The sequence below is a fragment of the Phoenix dactylifera genome, unplaced genomic scaffold (assembly GCF_009389715.1).
Source record: "Phoenix dactylifera cultivar Barhee BC4 unplaced genomic scaffold, palm_55x_up_171113_PBpolish2nd_filt_p 001592F, whole genome shotgun sequence".
Classification (NCBI taxonomy): Eukaryota; Viridiplantae; Streptophyta; class Magnoliopsida; order Arecales; family Arecaceae; genus Phoenix; species Phoenix dactylifera.
In genome coordinates, this window is record NW_024068897.1 from 51,894 (window position 1) to 72,825 (window position 20,932).

General features: G+C 42.3%; 3 protein-coding genes and 1 long non-coding RNA gene across 4 annotated transcripts; 3 read left to right on the forward strand and 1 right to left on the reverse strand.

Annotated features, from left to right (window-relative positions):
- Positions 1–348: 348 nt before the first annotated feature.
- Positions 349–8,788, forward strand: LOC103704178 (AT-rich interactive domain-containing protein 2-like). The gene is made up of 4 exons (XM_039122584.1): positions 349–645; positions 1,846–2,601; positions 7,289–8,040; positions 8,429–8,788. Exons 2-4 carry the CDS (start codon positions 2,344–2,346, stop codon positions 8,454–8,456), a joined length of 1,038 nt encoding a protein of 345 aa, XP_038978512.1. The 5' UTR covers positions 349–645; positions 1,846–2,343; the 3' UTR covers positions 8,457–8,788.
- Positions 8,789–10,817: 2,029 nt separating this feature from the next.
- On the forward strand, positions 10,818–11,219 carry LOC103704179. The gene has a single exon (XM_026803472.2). It carries the CDS (start codon positions 10,818–10,820, stop codon positions 11,217–11,219), a length of 402 nt encoding a protein of 133 aa, XP_026659273.2.
- Positions 11,220–15,145: 3,926 nt separating this feature from the next.
- On the forward strand, positions 15,146–17,528 carry LOC120108851 (protein OCTOPUS-like). The gene has a single exon (XM_039122581.1). The coding sequence runs from the start codon at positions 15,403–15,405 to the stop codon at positions 17,359–17,361; it is 1,959 nt and encodes a 652-aa protein (XP_038978509.1). The 5' UTR covers positions 15,146–15,402; the 3' UTR covers positions 17,362–17,528.
- A 1,744-nt stretch (positions 17,529–19,272) lies between these two features.
- LOC120108852 lies at positions 19,273–20,502 on the reverse strand. The gene is made up of 2 exons (XR_005510016.1): positions 20,322–20,502; positions 19,273–19,575 (listed from the first exon to the last, which is right to left on the reverse strand). It is a non-coding gene; the product is annotated as an uncharacterized LOC120108852 (long non-coding RNA).
- Positions 20,503–20,932: the final 430 nt, after the last annotated feature.

Sequence of the window (20,932 nt, forward strand, 5' to 3'; positions counted from 1 at the left end):
GGGATTATTTCATATAAAGACATCACAAATAGCAGCTCAATTATCCAGCTTGAAACATCCAAGCGTACTAGAACCCCCTTTTCAAGGAGAACAAAGTAAAATTACCTAATAACTATATGTTATGATGGAGGGGAGAGGTCAATCGAGTAAAATTAGCAAGTGCATGCTTGATGCCATGGATAAGGCTGACACTTTCTGGCCTTTGGTCTAACATGTCTATTATATCTGGAGGAAAGAATCGTCATAACACAAGGGCATGGTTATCCCTTAACATTCCAAACACAAAATCCTTGCCCTAAAGTTTCATTTTCTATTTATTTTTATATTATTTGTTCACCACCTCATCACCATGCAAAGATTTTCACAACCGTCCAAATTCAAACCCTCAAATCTCATCCATCTCCTCTCATTTGTTTTTTTTTAAACACTTTCCCCTTTCTCATGTGCATCTCATGGTTTATTGCTGCATAAAACCATTATAGGATCATTTGGGGCACTTCCTACACCAACCAAGCAGCTTGCGGGCTTTGATATCTCAGGAGCGGTGGGAGTCCTTTTCCCTTCTCTCCCAACCATTTGTTGGGCTCACCCGATCCGAAGGGAAGAGATGCAGCGGTGACTGGTGATGAGTCTCTTGGTCGCGATGTGAGTATTTCTCCCCCTGGCCCTTTTCGTCTCCATGCTCTTTGTCCTTTCTTAGGACAAGGAAAGAAAGCATGGTCCAGACCAAACCTCTGCACCCCTTGGGGTCTGGCCCTAATTGACATCAATCTTTGCTGCAGCTTTCTAAGACCGACTTCTTTTTGAAATAGAACAGTCGTTACTTATAATAATAAAGTATTTTTATTTTTATCTGATTTTTTTTCCCTCATGTCGCGTCGTCATTCATGCTTTGTTGAGAACCCAATGTTACAATGACTCTCAGGCATTTCATATAATTTTTTCATATTACTTTTTAATGAAAATGCATCAAAAGCTTCAGATTGTTGTTTGCTCATATGTAAGATATTAGATGGATGAAACAGTCAGCTAAACCGGGTCATTTTCTCTATGATATGATGTATTCTTACTTGCAACTCGACGATGTTTAAGGTGTCTTGGTTTCGGTAGCAGTAAAGATCAGCCAACCTTTACAAAAACCTCAGACCTTGTCTTATATAGTCTGATTCCAATCATGGATCGGTCGTAATCCTGTATAAGCTCCATCTAAGTTAGCTTGCTTCTATAACTCTGGATGAATGACTAATGATCGACCATTGGGTATATTTTGTTTAAAGGAAAAAGGACTCAGGTTGACCAACATCAAAATGGGAAGGTGTTTTTAGTGTCCTCTCTCCATATGTGTCTCATGCCGTATGCAAGGCATCAATCTTGTCCAACCTTTTTTCTAATAGCTTTATCGACTTCTTGCCCCTTTCCTATTCGACGAACAATCCGGTATACTCTGTACCACTATGGTCTAAGGTGTCCGGATTAAGAAATATTCTACCTAAAAGGAAACCAAAGTTTGTTCCCCCAATTTCTCTTGTTCTACCGGCACTGGTTTCTACTTGTGTAGACATTGCTATTCCGGATAGCGGGGCTGCTCTCTCCTGGGTATCACAATTCGGATCCCGCAACTGTGACTTGTCCTAAATCCTAGCCCCCGGCCCCCTCCAAAACAAATGGAACCGACGCACGTATGGGCCGTTTTCCGATCTGATCAAACGGCTATGATTGGCCACACGAAGCGAAAAGGCAAACATGTGTGTTTTCAGATCTTGTTCCGTTCGCTAATGCTAGTCATCATCTCCGGGTGTTATTTATGATCTCAGTCTTTGAGCAAAACTAACTTCCCCTGTTCAGTAAGCACGAGGAGAACGAAGCGTCCGCCAAAAAGAGTAAAATAGGCGCCAAAACACCCCCCTTCCTCGGCGGTCACCGGAACCCGAACGAGCGACATACTTGCCTTCCCTCTCGACTGCGGTATCCCGCCTTCCTCCCTCCGTCTTATAGCCCCGCGGAACACCGGACTCCGATGGCCGGCCTATCCTTTTATCTTGACGGTGTCCCTCTGGATTCCCCCTCTTGAGCCCCTGCAACGGCCTTTCTCTCTCGCCCGCCTTCGCCGACCCCGAGACCGAGCTCCGGCGGCACTTCGACCAGATCTCCGCCACTCTCGCCGTAGATTCCTCGCCGGAGAGCCCAGGGTTCGAATCGCTCCGCTCCGATCTCGTCGAGCGCTGGGTCCAGAGGTTCTTGGGCGGGGGCGGTGAAGGGAGTCCGTGCGATCGGAGGTTTTCTTTGTGCCCGGGTCTGAGGAGGAGGATCGAAGCGCTTATCCGCGAGCTTGTGAGCGAGAGAATGGACAGGTTGAAGGAGGCGGGGACTCTGGGTTCTTCGCCGGGGTCGCCGGGTTCCAAGAAGAGGAAGAGGGACTTCGAGAACATGCTGATGCTGGTGAGAACCTGCGCCGCCAACCCCTTCTGTGGAATGACTGGAGGCGGCGGCGGTGGAGGAGGAGGAGGGGAATGGCTGCAGAAGGTGCTGATCGCGCGGCGTACTATGTACCTGAGCTCGGCCGGGTTCGCTAATGTCGAGGACTTTCCTTCGTATCCTGAGGTAATCTTTTTTCTTTTCGCTAAAGTATCCTCAGGCGATCTTTGAAGAAACATGAGTGTACATGTTCTTATGCTCTGTTTGCTGTGAAATTCCAGTGGTTTTACCATAGTTTTGATCTCATCTTTGCTCGCGCTGTCGTGTTCTTTTTTGTGTACATGATAGGTTAAGGTAATAGAACTACTGAAAATGGTAACAAGAAATTAGGTCGCTCGGTTTAAGATTTTGCATCTGTCTTTTGATAGTCGATCTATCCACGGATGAATATGATGAACTGTAGACATGGCATATTCCAGAAATTTAACATGATGGGGCATCTTTTGGAATTTTCTTGTACAGGTGTCGTCCCGACCGAAACTTTCTTTTCGAATTTTCTTTTGGACTTAACATGATTGGCGGGTCTCACCTGGCTCTGGATGATGTCTGTTAAAGCCTTTTTGTAGATTATGGTTTTACTCGATATATTTCAATCTTTTTGGTTAAATACTATAAATCTAAATTATATGCGTCATGCCCCAAACCCCAATCACATGAAACCAGGCATGCAACATGGCTGCATATTCCTTAAGACTTAACCTCTTGAAATATGCAAGGGCTTTTAAAATTCCATAGTCAATTCATATAGATAACAAAAGTTATAGAACCAAATATTCATCTTATAATTAACCAATTGTGCCTTTCACCAAACCAACCGCTAACTTGGATTTGAAATAGTTCATTAGAAACCAGTGTGCTAAACATTTTGTCATGCATGGGTTCAAACACACAAGTATCCAAATAGCATTTGAGTTACCACACCCCTAATTTTAGATGCAAATACCTATTACTACTAACAAAATTAGACTAATTTATAAGGCATATTTCCTATCCAAAAGATGAAGTTTACATTACAAAACAACTAGCCTGGCTCCTAGTCACTCCCCAAATAATACCCCACCAGCCTGTAGTATCTGTACAATGAAAGAGAAAACAAGGCAGTGAGCATGATAACCTAGGAAGCATCCCACATACACTCCTATAATTTAATTTAGATCAAATATATATGTATATATATGAGGAAATTTTTCGAGAAGTATTTAAGAAATACAGTAATATATAGTTGAATTACCGATTCAACTATGGATAATTGAAAAATCATGCAATTTCACCAAGTTCCAAATCAGCCATACTCACAATCCAAATTATAGAATAACCTTTTTGATAACTTAGCCCCAATCATGCCCGCTCCTCGTGGCTTGGCATCAATCACATGTCGCATTTCTGGCTATGACTAAGCAAACATGCTCCAAAAATTCTTAATTTATACAGGGTCCGGTATCGAGATGGCGAACCTTGCTACTGGTTTTAAATTTTTTCAATTTGTAAGTCTATATTGCTACAAGCTGATCCAAATGAAAAGTTCATTTCTTCCTATGTGAGAATCATAAAATCACCAACTTTTGCAGTTAAGAAATATACTAATCCTATTTTCAAAACAAAACATTTTTAGAAATTAATTCTACATCTAAGTAGTGCAATAATTAGCCCTATTCTGTGGACAACTGCGATAATCTAGCAACTTGCCATACTTCCCTTCTAAATCAATGCTTGAAATTTTCCAAGTTCAAAGCAAAACATTATTCTTACAATCTCACTAAAAATCATACTAAAATACTATATCTAAGTAAGGATTTAATAAAATGCAATGTTAGTGCTCCGTTCCGTTTTGCCCTTCATTGCACGTCAGGTCATTTTAACGATTTAATTGACTAAGCAAACATGCTCCAAAAATTCTTAATTTATCAGGTTTATTGGTTCATGAATTAACAACTTTCAGTTAATGTTTAAGATTAAGATACCCACCGAAGTTCAAGTTATAATTTTTGGATTGAAATAGGGCTGTACCTACCTGCTCTGATATCACCATCAAAACACACACATACTTACTCTACCATAATCCACTTTTATCCAATATCTTTGCAGTTTAAGAAATTAAATCTTACCCTAAACCCACCTAGATTTACTCCTACAATGCCAAAAATTTGACATGGAGAAAGGATTGAGGTTTGACCATGATGATGGCTTAAATTGCTTGGCTTTTCCTCTTGTTTTTCTTTTCAAAAGTGCTAGTTTCAGATGAGCATTAAGAAAAACAAGTTAGTGAGGGAAAGAGAGACCGAGAGAAAGAAATGAGAGGGAGAGAGAAAAAGAGTGTGTGTGTGAGAGAGAGTGAGCGAGAAGGTGAGAGTAGGATAATGAAAGAAAGATAGAGAAAGACTGGAGAAAGAGGGAGACAGAGATGAGAGAGAGAGACGGTGGACGGTGAGGGCAAGAAATGCGCACATGGCGCATGCCCGTGATGAAAAAATGGGGCAGCACATTAAAGGTGGTCCCATATGGTGGGTTGGACTGTGGGCCTAGGCCATTACAATATCTCTTGGGTTTTAATTTTATTATATGGATTTTAGTTTTTCCTGATCTGGAAGTGATACATGAAGGTTTGCAAAGGAGATATTGTATTATACGAAAATTCTAGGGTTTTGATTCTAATGGTAGATCCTATCCCATTGTGATACTAGTTAGTAGTTCATGGGAGATGTATACATGTAAGGTTATCCTTGTCATTTGAGTTGTGTCTGTGTTGAATAGAAACTGTATGAGCACAAACATAAAATGGGATGGGAAGGAAAAGGGAAATTTCGGAAAAAAAGAGAAGCTTTTCCAGATGTAACTTGACAAGAATGATAATGTGGAAAAGAACCTAAAGAACTATCAATAGTACTCTACTAGTGCTGCCCTATTGTGACCATGTTTTCAACAAGATTTCATTATAACATTAAAACAATCATCATAAAAATTTGGGTACTTCTGTTATGTTATTATACATCCATCTAAATTCCAAAATAAAACATCATCCACCATAACCACATATGACCATTATCATGGAATACTTTTAAGTTTTTTTATATTAATATCTCGACAAGTTTATATATATATCGGACAAAACAAATCCACTCATGGTTATAAAGTCAGATTACATTCTCACATGCTGCTATTACATGTTATTCCTATTATAAAATTTAATAAAGACTGCTATATCACCATAATCAATGTAATGCATACAATAGTTTTCTTGTAAGTTTTTATTTATGGCATCTAACAATCAATAGACATTTTGATGCCTTTACATAACTACAATGGCATTATTAGAAACATAGTTGTGACAATACTTGAGTCTCCTTTTTCACATCATTTGGCTGATGCGAGACTTGCTTCAAGTGCATGCCAGTAAAGCAATTTGTGCCTGCAAGAGTAATGGTAATTAGATATTTGGTTGATGCATCAGAATGTCCATGTGGTGTTATAAATTCTACTGCTTTATTCTTTAACTTGCGTACTTAAACTGACAATTCGTTTGTTGAAACACTCATGCATGCTTCTTGATTTTAAACTTGGCTTACTCACATATAAAGCTGTTCATTTTCATGCTTAAATATAGATTATAAACCGTTGATCATATTAGGATTTGTAACAGTGCATCTGTGAGTTCATTATCTTATTATTATTATTGTTATATGATTTTCTTTTGACTTGTTTTTGTATGATTAGTTGAAAATTTAACCTGATAGATTTTACTGACATTTATTTTGTTTTTATTTACCTGTATAACTTTAAGCATTAAACTGCATCTCTGACCTTGACAAAGATAAATGATGGATAACGATTATTTGAGAAAATTTCTTTGTCATGCATTTTTAATCGCAAGAACAAGCAGAACAACATCCATTTGGTTGTACTGTGATAGGAGAACTGGCCTTTTTCGCCATCATCTATTCAAATCTATCGATTTTTAGTTTAGCACAATGTTTCTGCCAGTTCTGATGCCTTCTTAACATTCTTTGTAATAAGAAAGATCTGTTCCTGTATTAGGACGAAATGCCCTTGGGGTAACTGAATTTGCTCCAGTGACTCCTGAAAAATGACTTGTTTTATGAAAATTGATGTTCGTACAAGAAAGCAAACACCATGCAAATGTGCACTGCACCTTGGGGGAGGTATCTGTCAGAATATGGATGAAATGATGAACAGGGCCTTGTGGCATGCTGTGTTATGCTTCCTTTGGCAAATGAACAGTTTTTAAATTATTTTGTACATGTAAAAATGCTGCTCTGAGCATGCATTAGAAATGCATAAATATGTTTTGAAAAAGACAAGTCAAACTTATAAATATCGGAAGGAATATATCATATATCAGTACCCATTTCTTGCAGTAGGCCTAGATTTGTGGATAAGCATGCTTGCATGCATGTGAAATCATTATGCCTATTTTTGGCTTTTCTCAGGATGTTCCCATAGATTTGAGGAATTATAGTCATAGAAATCTCCTTTGCGAACTCTTGGAGCTCCTATTGTTGTGATGAAGTTCCTGCTTACATGTTCAAATATGTTTGTTAGGATCTTTTGTTTGTAACTGGGTTGAAATTTATATTCATTTGGACGTCTTCTGCTGCAATATTTTTGCTGTGTCTTTTCACGAGCTTTCAGCTACTTGATTGACCCATGCATTTTCTCTTGATGGTGGGAAGTTATCTTTTTGAATTCATGCCTTTATTGAAATTGTCCCTTTTGCATTCTTGACATGATTATTGTTTTGGCGCCATGATGAAATGAAAAATTGCATGTTCGGATGAACCGGACAAATGATGAGCAGTCTTCAGAACAAGCACGGAAGAGACGGAAAGCGGCCGTAATTCAGCCACAACGGAGATCTCCAAGAATAGCTCAAAAGCTGAAAGTAAATGCACGCCATCTTGTTGCCCTCAAGAAGCGAATTGGAGTTGGTGCCTCCTTTCAGGCTGATGTTCTAGAGTGGACAGGCCTACCCAGTGTGAAAGATTTTTCTGAGGACAACGAAGATTTGGATGATTCAAGGTGGTTGGGTACCAGAGTCTGGCCATTAGAAAGTGATGATAGAAGAACAAGTGAGGTGACGATTGGGAAAGGCAGGCCAGACTCATGTGCTTGTGCCTCTCCAGGATCTATAGCCTGCATTAGGTCTCATGTAAGTTCTGCAAGACTTCAACTCCAGTCTGACTTGGGTCAAGCTTTCTTCAGTTGGGAATTTGATGGAATGGGTGAAGACGTTTCCAAGTTGTGGACACATGGGGAGCAGATGTCGATTGACCCTCTTGAAAGACTGAATCCTGAGTCATATTGCATGACTTTCTGGAAACTCGCCGAGAAATGTTTCACGTCCAAGAGCAGACAAGATTTGGTGAGGTATTACTTCAATGTCTTTATTCCAAGACGGATGAGCTACCAGAGCAGCTTGCCATCTGCAGAGGTCAACTCTGAGGAAGATGACGATGATGGCAATAACAATGATGCCAACAAAAATGCTGATGACAATGATGACAAGAAGGGCAAAGCTCTTCAGGCCTCACCCTCCAGGTCTTCTCGAAGGTATTGATAGCATATGAAACTTCTTAGATGCGCTCTATGCTCCTGACCTGAATATCATGCCAAAGTCTTGTTTTAAGTTATAGAGTGCAATTTCTATCAACTATATTATGAGCAATCACACTTTTAAAATGTGATATGTTGCATTCTTAAAGTGAAACATGTTGGGCCATAGGTGGGATAAGTGCCTGATTTATGTATGATTAATAGTGGCTTGCATGTATTCTAGTTAAAACTTGAGACGGCAAGCGTTTCTTAAAATTAGAAAGATATACTGCATTTCATTATGATTTTTCAGATTACAAGAAGAGATAGTATTGTCTTTAGAAGTTCTAACCCAGTCAAGGAGTATTATGCTTCTCACATGTTATTTCTTGGCGTTCTCTTTCAGGTCTAAAAATTCAAAGAAGAAACGTTGAAGGCATATTGTCCGCCATATGGGCATGCTGTAGTGGTGCTTCAGCATGTAGGCTACTCTGAAATCAGACATTCTTTGTGTTTCTTGGCTTGGCGATTAAGAGATTCCAGATGGGTCCAATTTTGCTCATTTTTGAAGGTTCATAGCCGGTAAGGTTCAAACAAAGAGCTACTTAGGTAGATGATCCTCAACAGTTAAAACAGATTGGGAAAAACTGATGGGAACCTTGTTGAGTCGGTAACTGTCTGGGGATATTTTTAATAATTTGATTTTTTCAAATGCACAGCATAACTGTAAAAAGAGGTATCACACACTGTGTTTCACAATTTTGGATATTTGGCGTCACAATTGGTTTTTGCTGGAGTAATATCATTTTGGCCCCTTCATAGCAACTTTAGAAATGCCAGATTTTACAGTTACTTTCTGAGATTTTCTTGAAGTTCCACATGTCTGCATCATTCATGCAGTCCTGTAGCACTATATCTCTATTTTAATTCGCCTAACCAAACTAGTTGTACATGTTCTTAGCATCTTGCTTCATGTTTAATTTTCTCCATTTTTTTAAGCCCTAACGGTGTGCAGTGTGCATCGACTTCTGGATTTCTACTTTTAATTCACCTTACACAGATTGTTGGATAATGTTAGTCATGCTTCTACCAGCATCCCTTCGCCATAAATTCTAACTAATCCCTTCGCCATGAATTGGGGTGGAATGATTGGTGCGACGTGCTAAATGTCCATGATTTAACATTTCTTTAATTTTGTTGCTGCATGGTATTGTTGGATGGATGGATAATTTGTTGGTCTGCATTGTCCATCGTTTGTTCTTTGTGGGCTTGTTTGACTAATTTTAATCTTGGTTGGGTTGGGCTCTTGTTTGGTTCGTTTCCTGCATGAGGTGCTTCAATCTTGGTTCCAGAAATCGAGAACCAGATAGAGTTGGTTAAGGATTTTGGTTCTGGGTTAGCCTTTATTCTGAACCCATCCGAGCAGCGTGCACCCCCTGTACAGGATGGTTCATACTGCACAAAGCTAGGCAAGCAGCAAAGGCCTGGCCGACTGAATTAGGGTGTTTTGGGAAAGGGTGTGATGATGCTTCGACGTAAAGCCACGATCATAGGATCAAATCACAAGGATTGAGCGGCAAAGAAAAGATGGCACCTTTTTATCTCGCGAGCAGCTTCTACTTTCTCGTGCTCCCTTTGCCAGGGAATATATGTAGTTCGCTGGACAACACCACCGCTTCTCCATCACAGAGAAGCAATAAATGCAGGGCTTCCCCACTTGGAATAACCTTTAAACACTAGGAGCGATGATTTCCATGCAATCCAATCCCCACTTTATCGTAAAATTCTCATACCACGGGCCCCTTCGTGAACTCCAAGGCATGCCCTGAATAATAATGCAGTCCCTCCGGCCATTTGCGGTGCCAAAGCCGAAGATTTCCTTGGCAAACCGTGAATCCCCGAGGAGGTTTAGCCGAGGAATTGTCCTTTTGCTCGGGCTTCTTCCATGCTTTGTCCCCTTCTCACAGCCAGCCGAACGACGCATTCCTTCATCGGGATTCCCCTGTAATGGGATCTGTACTGTATAGATTAAATAATTGTTTATTGTTACTTTTGGGCATTTGCGGCAAGAATGCTGTCAGGATGTGGGGACCTTTTTTAAGTCGGGCATCATTACTCGATCCAGCGTTTCATTAGAGTTGCTAATCCAAGAGCGGAGTTGCTTTGTGAGCGGGGGCGAGCCTTCTTCGTCTCGTCGAATTTGCTCGAGGGAAAGAAAGAAGGGGCCCCCGCCCCACCGGGATTTGAGTCTCTCACGAATCGCATGGTATGCCGTTTTAGCATTCCGTTTCCTGTTTATGCATCTAAGCTGTGTCCTACCATTACCTGCATTTCTCCGGCTTTGGCTTTTCTCGGCCAAATTGCCGATATAAAGCCCCGTAAAAGTGCTGCAATGGGGACCCCCATCGACCCATCACCCATATGACAAACACCCAGATTCTCCTATCAAAAGCTTTGCAATACGTCCCAACGAGGAGCCCACCTGCATAGCCGAGACGAATAGCCAGCCGATTCTTCACAAGTTAAGTCGTGTCTATGCCCTGCCGAGCATCACAATGTCTCTTTGTTCGCCTCTAGTTACGAACAAAAGAAAGAATCTTCTTCATTGGAAGATCGAAATTAAACTCGATTCTAATGTATCCATTAATGCATGGGTTCGATGCCTGGTCTGCCATGTTTTGCAGGCGAGGGAGGGAAGACGAGACAAGTGGCGTGGGTCAGTTGGGGGAATAGTGAACGCGCCGATCGCTCGGGTTTGGCCCTTGGTCTCACAAAGCTCCAGACTTGCTGAATGGATGCCTATGCCCTATGGTAGAGAATTGCACGAGATTGGAGGGAGAAGAAGGGGTTCCTGGATATGTTCGCCCCCGGTCTCTGGCTTTATGTTTCCTCGGGATGATGGGGAACGATCATGGATCAAGGAAAGGCTGGCTCTCACGCACCCTGCTTCTTTTAGCTATGTCTATCGCTTGGAGGCGAGTAATGTGGGGCTCGATGGATCTGTGAACTCGCTGCAACTCGTACATTATGGGGAAGAATCTACTCTTGTGGACTGGTCATTTGAACTTGATCCCGTACAAGGGGCGCAAGAGGAAACCATCATCGATTACCTGGCCTTTCTCTACAAGTCTTGCATTTACAGGATTGAGGGGGCCATCGATCGTGCCAGCAAGAAAGAGCAAGAGCCATGGACATAAGTCTCAAATGTAGACATTATACCCTGCACTACACTGCATCCAACCTGTGACAGCGCATGCAGCCAATCACAGTCACTCATTTCTGTAAACTTTATTTATCAAGCACTTATCTCGGTGCACCTCTACAGAAATGAACATGCAGTGTCCCGAGATTTTATGTAGTCCTTATGGTCCATCGGGTAGAGAATATTACAGCATTGGCACAAAGTGTTGCAGATATATACACAATCTCTAGCATATAACGTTTTCTTTTCCTTTGTTTCCCCCTTCCTTCGTTGTCTCCGCATAATTAAATACAGGTGAATCATGAGGGCTCTTACATACACATTAGCATGAGTTTTTAACAGAGCAACAAATAAAGCAGGCTTATCCCTGACAGTACATTATAAATCTCTTGCATGCATAGAATCAACTCAAGAATCTGATGCCTGTAGAGGATTGACTATATGCTATGTGAGAAAAAACTTAGCTCCTAATACTCGCGAGGTATTCTACATTTAGTTGCACTTCAAAACCATCTTCTTCAAACAAGAAAGAATCAAGAGATTTATCATTTCAAGATTCAAGCGGAGGCGGGGTCGGAGGCGAAGGCGAGGATACAGGTCAGCTACTCTGTTCGCTCGGAATGACTGTCGTGTAGCTATTTACCTCAAACTTTTACCAAAATTCTTTACACGCGGCAAGCAATGGTTGATCAATTGATCTTAAAGTCTGGGTTTTGGTCTTGCAGGTCGATTCACTTTAGGCCGAGCAGAAAGCAAAATTGAAATTAAGGCACATATGAATCATGTGCTATTGTTTGGTTCTAGAAACTTATAGCAGTCAAAGCAATTTTTGAAAGATACTTTGGCTCTATGAATTTCTTGTATTTTGATTCCAGTCATTTCAGCCTGAAAATTAATCCGAGTGTGCTTAATTATTTCCTTCTGCGCATTTCTCATTCTTAATTATTTTGATTATCCATGAGTTATTTTTTACTTTTTGCCGGTCTTTGCAATGTGGTCCTCCTACTATGAAGTTTAGGATCTTTTACCGTGGTAAAGTCCAACCTAGTTTCCCCATCGATTTGCTCGACTTAGCCCGCTAAGGATCGAAATTGTCATAGTTTAGTCTTTTAAGAAATCTTCGTGATTAAACTCTTCCCTTGGGTTTAATTGGGACATATCATGCTTTCTAATCTATGGAGATGAAATAATCTTTAACAACCATTAAACGTTCTCAATGCCTTCTTGTTCTTTTGCCGGTGGATTAAGGGCTGCAATAGGAGTTGTACTTTCTAATAATAAAAAAAAAATCGGGAATATCTCAAAAGAGAAGGAAACAAAGATGTACATATGAAAAACGAAGGCAAAGAAAGTGAAAGTTCGAACCCCATATCCAAAAGCTCCAGAGACAAATTGATGATACTTTGACTACCCTATCCGAATCTTCACCCCAACGATAAGGAATTGGCGACAAAAACAAAATACGAACGAGCTTGTAGATCTTCCAAGCCTGCTTTTGTATGCGCTCCCGGACGGTATGAAAGTGATCTCCTTCGTATCTTCCCATCAGAAAACGTAATTTTCAAAGGAAAACTTAATGAAAATATATATATATATATATATATATATATATATATATAAGAGAGGATAATTAGCACAGCTCCTGCACCCGCCACTGCCCTCCACTTAAAAATCCTTCTTTAGTCACCATCAAATCATAAAGAACACAATTAAAAAAACTCAGGACTACACCATAATAATAGATATAGATAAGAGTAGTTTCATGGTAGCTAGGGAAGGGGGAGGGGGATATCATGACCCGCAATATTCTCTCATAATCCATGCATAATAATTGAATACTAAGCAGCATCATAAGGCGGAAATATATGTTTAAGTAGGGAGGAGCAGGGCTTTGATGGGCCGCGTTCCAAAGGCGGAGAGCCATTTCCCCCCACCCGACCGAGCCAGGTACGGATCCAGCTAATCCCTGGTCCTAACCAACCTGTCTGTCCTTGGCCAGTCATGCATCTTAGATTGCGCTACACTTTCCCCTCCGCTGTGCGTCCATTATAGCGCTTCATGTTTAAGCTCCAAGCCTTTGATAACTTCTAGGAGGAGGGAATCTCTCTCTCTCTCTCTCTCTCTCTCTCTCTCTCCCCTCTTTTTCTTTTTGGCATTTGTCTTCTTATGCCAAATACCAGTTCCCGTGACCACCCGGTGCACGAACTCAACTCGCGGGCAAGCGCATGTGTCGCTTGATCGGTGGGGACTGGGAGGAGCGCTGCATGTCCTGTCACTGTGGGTGAGTTAGCTCACTCTGTATCCCACACAGCACACGAGACAAAAAAAAACCTCATGGGGGAGAGAGAGAGAGAGAGAGAGAGAGAGGACAAGAAAGAAAGGAGCGAGGGTGAGAATGGGAGGACAGGAGGCGGCTTTTATTACTTCGAGCCCCAAGGCGATGGGGAACCGGGAACAAGAGAGAGAAAGCTAGAACTAAAACGTGGTGCTCCTCCTCACGTGACGCCGCACCACATTCCCCGCATAATTTGCGACAAACAGTGAGCCCTGCACTTACTAAGATCATGTGATCTCCGTGACGGACGACCGTCCTTCCGGAATTATGCCAGGCCCTCTCTTCCTTTTCCCGGGATTGGTAGACACGTGTGGCCCACTGCTGCACTTATTCGTATCAGCATCTAAGTCACGTCCTAGCCGTCTGATCGCATGCATAAAACCAAGGAACGGCAGACAGCTGACGGACTGACGGGCGTACCCTTCCTTCTCGGTTACCCCTCCCTCCTCCATACCACTCAATGCACCGATGATAATATAACTGCAAAAAAAATGCATTCTCAAATAAAAAGAGATTATAAAGACAAAAAATTTATCAATACTTTCCGGACGGCAAACAGTTCTTTCCCATCTCTCCTTGCAGTTGAATGTGTCCAGGGTACAATATCAATACCATGTGCATGCAGCCATTTTTCTCCTTGCCATCGAATCTGTCGAGATAAACAAGTTCAAATACATACTCTCTTTTTTTTTTTTAATGTAATACGTAGCTTAAATAGTTCTATTAGCTATAAATGCATTGAGACTCCTAAAAAAATTCTTAGCTATAAATATATTGAGATCTCTAAATAAATTTATTATTATTATTAGTGAGTTCGCCTAAGGCTCTAAATTTATTGAGCCACTTCTGTATTTAAGCATTGTAGGTTTCACATGTTCGTAGAATTGGCTAATTTGCCTGGGTGCCTGAGTTGGATACTTCTCTTAGCAGAATATGAATCCGTGATACGAAAATGTCATAGCTACTTGATTGATTGCCATTTCTATATCTAATATCTTATTTATAAATTGTCAGTAACAAAACTTATGGGACAATTACACTTCAATTATTTTGCCCTCTTTGGAAGCAACGCTATAATAACGCTGAAATTTTAAATAGAAGTGTGATCCATGGGAAACTTAGTTATTTTTTTGAATTTCTCTATTCACTAATGGCACATAGCATCAAATACTAATTAGCAATGAAACTGAACAATCGAACTTTTTTTGCTGGGAGATTTAAATGATGCCAAATATTTTTCTAAATGGCATTTGTCTTACGGTTGAAGAAGTACTTTATCCTACACGAGTAGGTAGGTCGACATGCCAAAGAGTTGCTGGTTCTACATTTCGGGCAAAGCCTTTGGGTTCAATAAGACATGTCCTAAATCCTTCCAAAAGAAAAAGCGTGCGGATCAAGTGATAAATAAGGGCCCTTAAAAGAAAGGAAGGCAAAAAAATATGGGGAGAAAGAAATTTGAAAGGAGAAAAAGTGAAAAAAAAAAGGAGGAAAAGTAGATGGGGGGGGGAGACGGAGCGTGATTGCTTTTGCTTTTTCTCTTTTCCTGATTTTTATTCATTTAGTTATTTTTCCCCCACTTTACGGACACCTCCTCCGAGTCTCTTTCTCTCTCTCGCCCCTCCTTGAAAAATCCTTTACCCAATCCCCTCACCCTCACTCCCACAACCCCTCCCCCCCTCCCTCCCGTTCTCAAAAATCCACGAGCGTCGAAGGAAGAAGAAGAGCTAAGAAGCGAGAAACATTTTGAGAGGAACGCCGATGTTACCATGCCAAGAATATTAACTAGTACTAGTAGTAGTAGAAGAAGGAGAAGAAGGAGAAGAAGCCGAACCGCCACCACCGCATGCAACGGCGAGGAGACGCATCCATGATGAGTCTCGACGTCCAGGCGACTCATCACCAACTCCCACCGCCTCCTCCCCGCCTCCCGGCCTCCTCCTGCCCCCTCCATCCGGACGAGCACGTCACTGGATTCTGCGCCTCTTGCCTCCGGGAGCGCCTCGCCGGCCTCGACACCTCCTCCTCCTCCACCACCACTACCGCCCGCAAGTCCACTTCCTCCGCCTTCAAATCCCTTTTCTACAAGGCCGCCGGCGGCGGAGGAGGAGGAGCGCAGCCCACCTCCTCCTCATTCTTGCGCCCGGAGCTCCGCCGCTGCAAATCGTTCTCCTGCGGCCGCGGCGACGGCCTCTCCGGTCCCCGCGCCTCCGCTGCCTTCGAGCCCCAGCGCAAGTCCTGCGACGTTCGCGTCCGCAACACCCTCTGGTCCCTCTTCCACCAGGACGACAACGAGAGGGATAAGCAAGGAGTCCGGGACCCCTCCCTGCCCTCCTCCTCTTCGGCTGCCGCCGCGGCGGGCGGAGAGATCGAGGCCGAGTGCCGGAATCTCGTGTTTCCTCCCCCGTCCTCCGTCACGGCTCCCGTCCTGGAAACCCGCGAAGAGGATGAAGAAGAGGAGAGGGAGGAGGAGAGAGACAATGTGGAGGATATCAAGATCGTGGATCCCGTCCTGGTAATGGGGACATCGGGGGAGATCGAGGGAGAAGAGCAGGTGGAGGCGGAGCTGAAGCCGATGAAGGACCACATAGATCTCGACTCCGCCGCCCAGGCCAAGAAGCTCCCTCCCAAAGACCTCAAGGAGATCGCCGGTAGCTTCTGGCTCGCCGCCTCCGTCTTCAGCAAGAAGCTCCAGAAGTGGCGGAGGAAGCAGAAGCTCAAGAAACAGGGCAAGGCGGCAGCGATGCCGCCGGAGAAGCCCCCCAAGTCTTCCCGCCGCTTCCGCGACACCCAGTCGGAGATCGCCGTCGACGCCTTCGGCCGGCGGTCCTGCGACACCGATCCACGGTTCTCCCTCGACGCCGGCAGGATGTCCCTCGACGCCGGCCGGATGTCCCTCGACGACCCCCGGTTCTCGTGGGACGAGCCTAGGGCCTCGTGGGACGGCTACCTCATCGGAGGCCGATCCGTGTTCCCCCGCCTTCCTCCCATGCTCTCCGTCGTGGAGGACGCCCCCGCCCCCGCCCCCGCCGTCCAGCGGTCGGACAGCCAGATCCCCGTCGAGGATGACGCCGTGACCCCGGGCGGCTCCACCCAAACCCGGGACTACTACTCGGACACATCTAGCCGGCGCCGGCGAAGCTTCGAGCGGTCGAATTCCGTTCGGAAGCAGGTGGTCGAGATCAACGAGCCGAAGCTAGCATCCAATGCCAAGGTGTCCCCAGCCGGGAGCTCCGAGTTCTTTCCCTTCCACCCGGGGAGCCTCCTTGATAGGGATTTAAGAGATTTGAGCTCGAACTCGTTGAGGGATGATCGCTCCGAGAGCTTTGAGTCGGCTTACAGGGACTCCTGTAAAGGGAGTGCTACAAAGAAGTCCAAGAGGTGGAGCAAGGCATGGAACATTTGGGGGTTTATACACCGGAGAGGCAGCAGCAAGGGAGGAGCCAATGTGGTTGAGAGATCCTTCTCGGAGTCGTGGCCCGAGCTGCGGGCTGGTGGTTATAGTGGCAAGATTTTGAGGAGCAACAGCAGTGTAAGCTCGAGGAGCTCATTCAATGGAAATGGTGGGTTTGGGAGCATGAGAAGGAGCGGCGTCGAGACCAATGGGCATGGGAAAAAAAGGAGGGAGGAGTTTGTGTTGGAGAGGAACCGGAGTGCCAGGTACTCCCCAAGCCATTTCGACAATGGCTTGCTAAGATTCTACTTGACACCCATGCGGAGCAGCAGCCGGAGGAATGGAGGGTCGGGGAAGGGGGGGCACATGAGTTCTCATTCATTCACCAGGAGAATGCTAAGATTGTATTGAGCCATTAACTGGCTCCAATCAGGTTCATGTTCGTAAATGACGCATATTTCTGTATTGTTCTATTTGCTGGGAGGAAAAGCATAATATTTTTATTGGCTTACATTTGTCTTTTTATCCCATTTTGTGTTGGTAACTTGGATAATAATATTTATATTTGTCTTTCTTAATTCAATTTCTAAGAAATGGGATTAAAAATACTAAAGGTGAGTGTCATTTTACTTCAGCTCTAGGTTATAATTCTCTAACATGCACCCGAGGATTAGATCTTGGTGAAATTTTTATCGCACGCAAATTTATTGCTTTAGTTTTGGTCTTCTAATTGGATGCATAACCAATGCTAAACTCACGATGCTTATATTGCTGAGGAGGTATTATGAAGCTTGTAGTCCTGGTGACAGATAGTCTGTAGGACTTGTGGGTCAACATCCTGTCCTTAGCATTACAAAAGAAATGCGACTTTGTGGTGAACCATAGGGTTTTATGACCCAAACCAAAGAAATTCAGGAATTTCAGTTTACCTTACAACAGTGTTGTGCTAATCTTTTTCTACCTTGTTTTATTTGATATATGTCTTTTCTTTGTGCATGCTACTAGTTTACCTATGGAAGTTAGCTGTTTCTAAATGGTGTAATATATGCTCTGTTTGCAAGCTTGTTATCTTCCTTCCCATCTATTCACAATATATGCATCCATACTTTACGCTGTGCAGTTGAACTACATTTACAACATTGCCTGCTACTAAATATTGTTGTTTTAAAACTCATTTTTGGTGGGCTTATGAGAACCATCTACCCTATATTTCCCATAATGTTTTGCTTCCAACCTTAGCAGTTTATGCAACTTTCATTTTTAAGGAACCATTTTAAGTTATAGGATGTTATGAATAGTTGATGCTTCAAGTTATAGATTAGCTTAATTTGAATTTACGGTCTTGAACCATTTTAGAGTGCATGGTTGGTACCTTTGTGATCAAGTTACACTAGCTTTGAAACAACAAAAAGCTAGACATCCGGTGCAGGATTGCACTGCATGATACAAGGTTAGAACCCCTGCAGGCAGTTAGAACATGCTCGAATACTAGCAAGCAAGTCCTCTGTCCTGATCAGTCGAACCCCTAGAAGCAGTCAAAAATTGTGATAGGTTCTGACCTTGTATTTTGGCTCCCCATGTCAAGCTACACTATTTCGAGATTAATGTCTTCTATCTTGAACAAATGGGCTTACTGCTTATCCATGCTTTTCAGGGAGATCATACTTTTTTTCATCAGTCCATTAGTTTGATCAAATTAAAGTATTAGGCCTTTCAGATCATTGTGTACCACAAACATTACCTCGGGCCCCATCTTGGTCCGGTTCAAATCAGTATAGTCTACTGGACCATTATCTTTATGCAATACTGTCATTGCTGCTTGCCTTGATTGTTATCTTTGGATGCTCTGAGCAAGGTCCCCATCCAAAAGATTGACAACGAAATTTGGAAAAAAAGTAACTTGAGAAACTGGTTGACAGCATACTGCGGTTTTTTTTTATAGGCGTGACAGAATTTGAATTTTTACACTTGCAGAGGCTTTAACTGACTTATGAGGAGCAAATCATGGATTTTTGACTGTCTGAGGAGCTAATCATAATATCAAAATCAAACTTTGCAGTTTTTGCGGGTTCTAGTTAACTGGGATACCAAGTTCCCGAACTAGACATTTGAACGCATATCTGAACCCATAATTTCTGGATTTTAGGGTCTTTGGGTTCAATAGTTAGCATGAACAGTTTCCAGCTATCAATTTAGTGATGAGGTTTTATGTTTTAATTTCAGTCGCAGATTTACTGCTATAGTACTTGTATGAATGCATGACACCGTGCTTTGTTGCCTTCATTTCATTTTTGCAGGTGGACCAATCTACAGGAGAATCTCTAGGCATGCTTCAAAGAAGTTTTCCATTTCCAGCGTTTGTTCACAGATCAATGCAAAATTACAAGATCATATTTCAGACGAAATGGCAGCCCTGGCTCTACGATGACTAAAAATAGGCACCGATGAATGTGGCTGGTCATAGTTTTCGAGTCGAGGGGAGCTGGTGTTGTAGGTGTGAAGATAAGCAACAGCAAAGCAAGTAGGGATTCAGAAAGTGCATTCCAGTACCAGACCATAGCATCTGTCCTCAGCAATGACAAGGATGAATGGACCCAGAAGTTGGTGGTGTCGCCTTGAATGCAACTGCAATCTTGCAGATTTTAGTTAGTGCTCAGGCTACTGAATCTCATATGTATGTTCTAGTAAATTGATGATACCAATCGATCAGAGAATTTGGAATCTGCTGTACTGTTTTTTTGTGGTGAGCTACTTGATCAAGTAACAGAAAGTGGATTCTTTTTGAAAGTGGGGGAGAAAAAAAACTGATAATTGTTACTGACTTTGTGAAGGTAATGACTGTGCTATAAGGCAATTCCAATTGTGCACATGCAGTGCAGGGTAAATTCAATATATAATCAGAAGAATGACATGATCTTTTTCTAAAAAAACCCTCTTTTTTAGATTAAGAAACTAATAATTAATATGATCGTTGTAGAAGAATGTCTTTGAGAACTAATTGTTTTTTCTGGAGTGCAATTCATTTGTATTATTGGATGATGTTTGCATGAACCCTCAGGTAAGTGATGATAGGTAAAAAATTCCAAAAAGAAAACAAAAAAATGACAGCAAAGCAGTTCCTTCTTTCTCGATCGAGCCTTCAGCATAAGATCCATATCCATCAGTTGTCTCCATGGCAAATTTATGAAAAATAAGTTCAGATTTTCTAGCTTTAGTTTCAGGAACCTCCATGCTCCTAGAGTGCAGAGCCCTCCAACTACTAAATTCTTACATAACCCCAAGAAATTACTGATCGGGTCTTAGCATGCAATTGGAATGATATTTAGGAGCCAAGAAAATCCCAAAAAGCCTATGCCGTATGCTAAACAGACCTGGATAGGATAATAAATTATAGATCAGCCTGCTGAGCCTTCTGGATGTAGCCTTCTGGATCGGGTTTTCCTTTTTTTTCCCTCTCCCCTCTCTCTTTCTTCCCACTTTCGAACCCCTCTCATTATCTCCTTTCTGAGGAAAGCCTCCTCTCCTTGTATCATTTCATTGGCATAATTTTCTTTTTTTTCCTAAAAAAAAATTTGTTGTTACAGTACTGTCTATGAAAATTAAAATTTCTGTAAGGAATAGCTACAAGGATAGATGGTTAGTCCACATCCGTATATCATAATATTCAATTTGAAGATAAAGCTAGAACGTTGTCTTGATTGGCTGTTGATTGATGAGCTAAAGTTTGAAGTGCTGGAACCTAACAGCATATTTGGTTGCTTTAGATTGCAAGCCTTAACTTGGGTTTTATGGTTCAGTACAGCTTTGTTAAGTATCAATCAGAAACTGGAGTTGAAAATGGAAAGCAATTTGGGTTATCCAGCTCAGTTGGCATGTAATAGTCCTAACTCAGTAAATTACAAGTTCTTTCAGCAATTCCTTCTGACAATAATGCACATTGTCGAATAATGCTTCTGTTAAATATAGTCTCATATTCCCTTTT

What these genes read in the sequence shown, in the direction of transcription:
- LOC103704179 (XM_026803472.2), top strand. Translation starts at nt 10,818, where the DNA reads ATGCCTATGCCCTATGGTAGAGAATTGCACGAGATTGGAGGGAGAAGA.
- LOC103704178 (XM_039122584.1), top strand. Translation starts at nt 2,344, where the DNA reads ATGGACAGGTTGAAGGAGGCGGGGACTCTGGGTTCTTCGCCGGGGTCG. An exon ending in ACTTTCCTTCGTATCCTGAG is followed by an intron (nt 2,602 to 7,288) that starts GTAATCTTTTTT and finishes AATGATGAGCAG; the next exon opens with TCTTCAGAACAAGCACGGAA. An exon ending in CCCTCCAGGTCTTCTCGAAG is followed by an intron (nt 8,041 to 8,428) that starts GTATTGATAGCA and finishes GTTCTCTTTCAG; the next exon opens with GTCTAAAAATTCAAAGAAGA.
- LOC120108851 (XM_039122581.1), top strand. Translation starts at nt 15,403, where the DNA reads ATGCAACGGCGAGGAGACGCATCCATGATGAGTCTCGACGTCCAGGCG.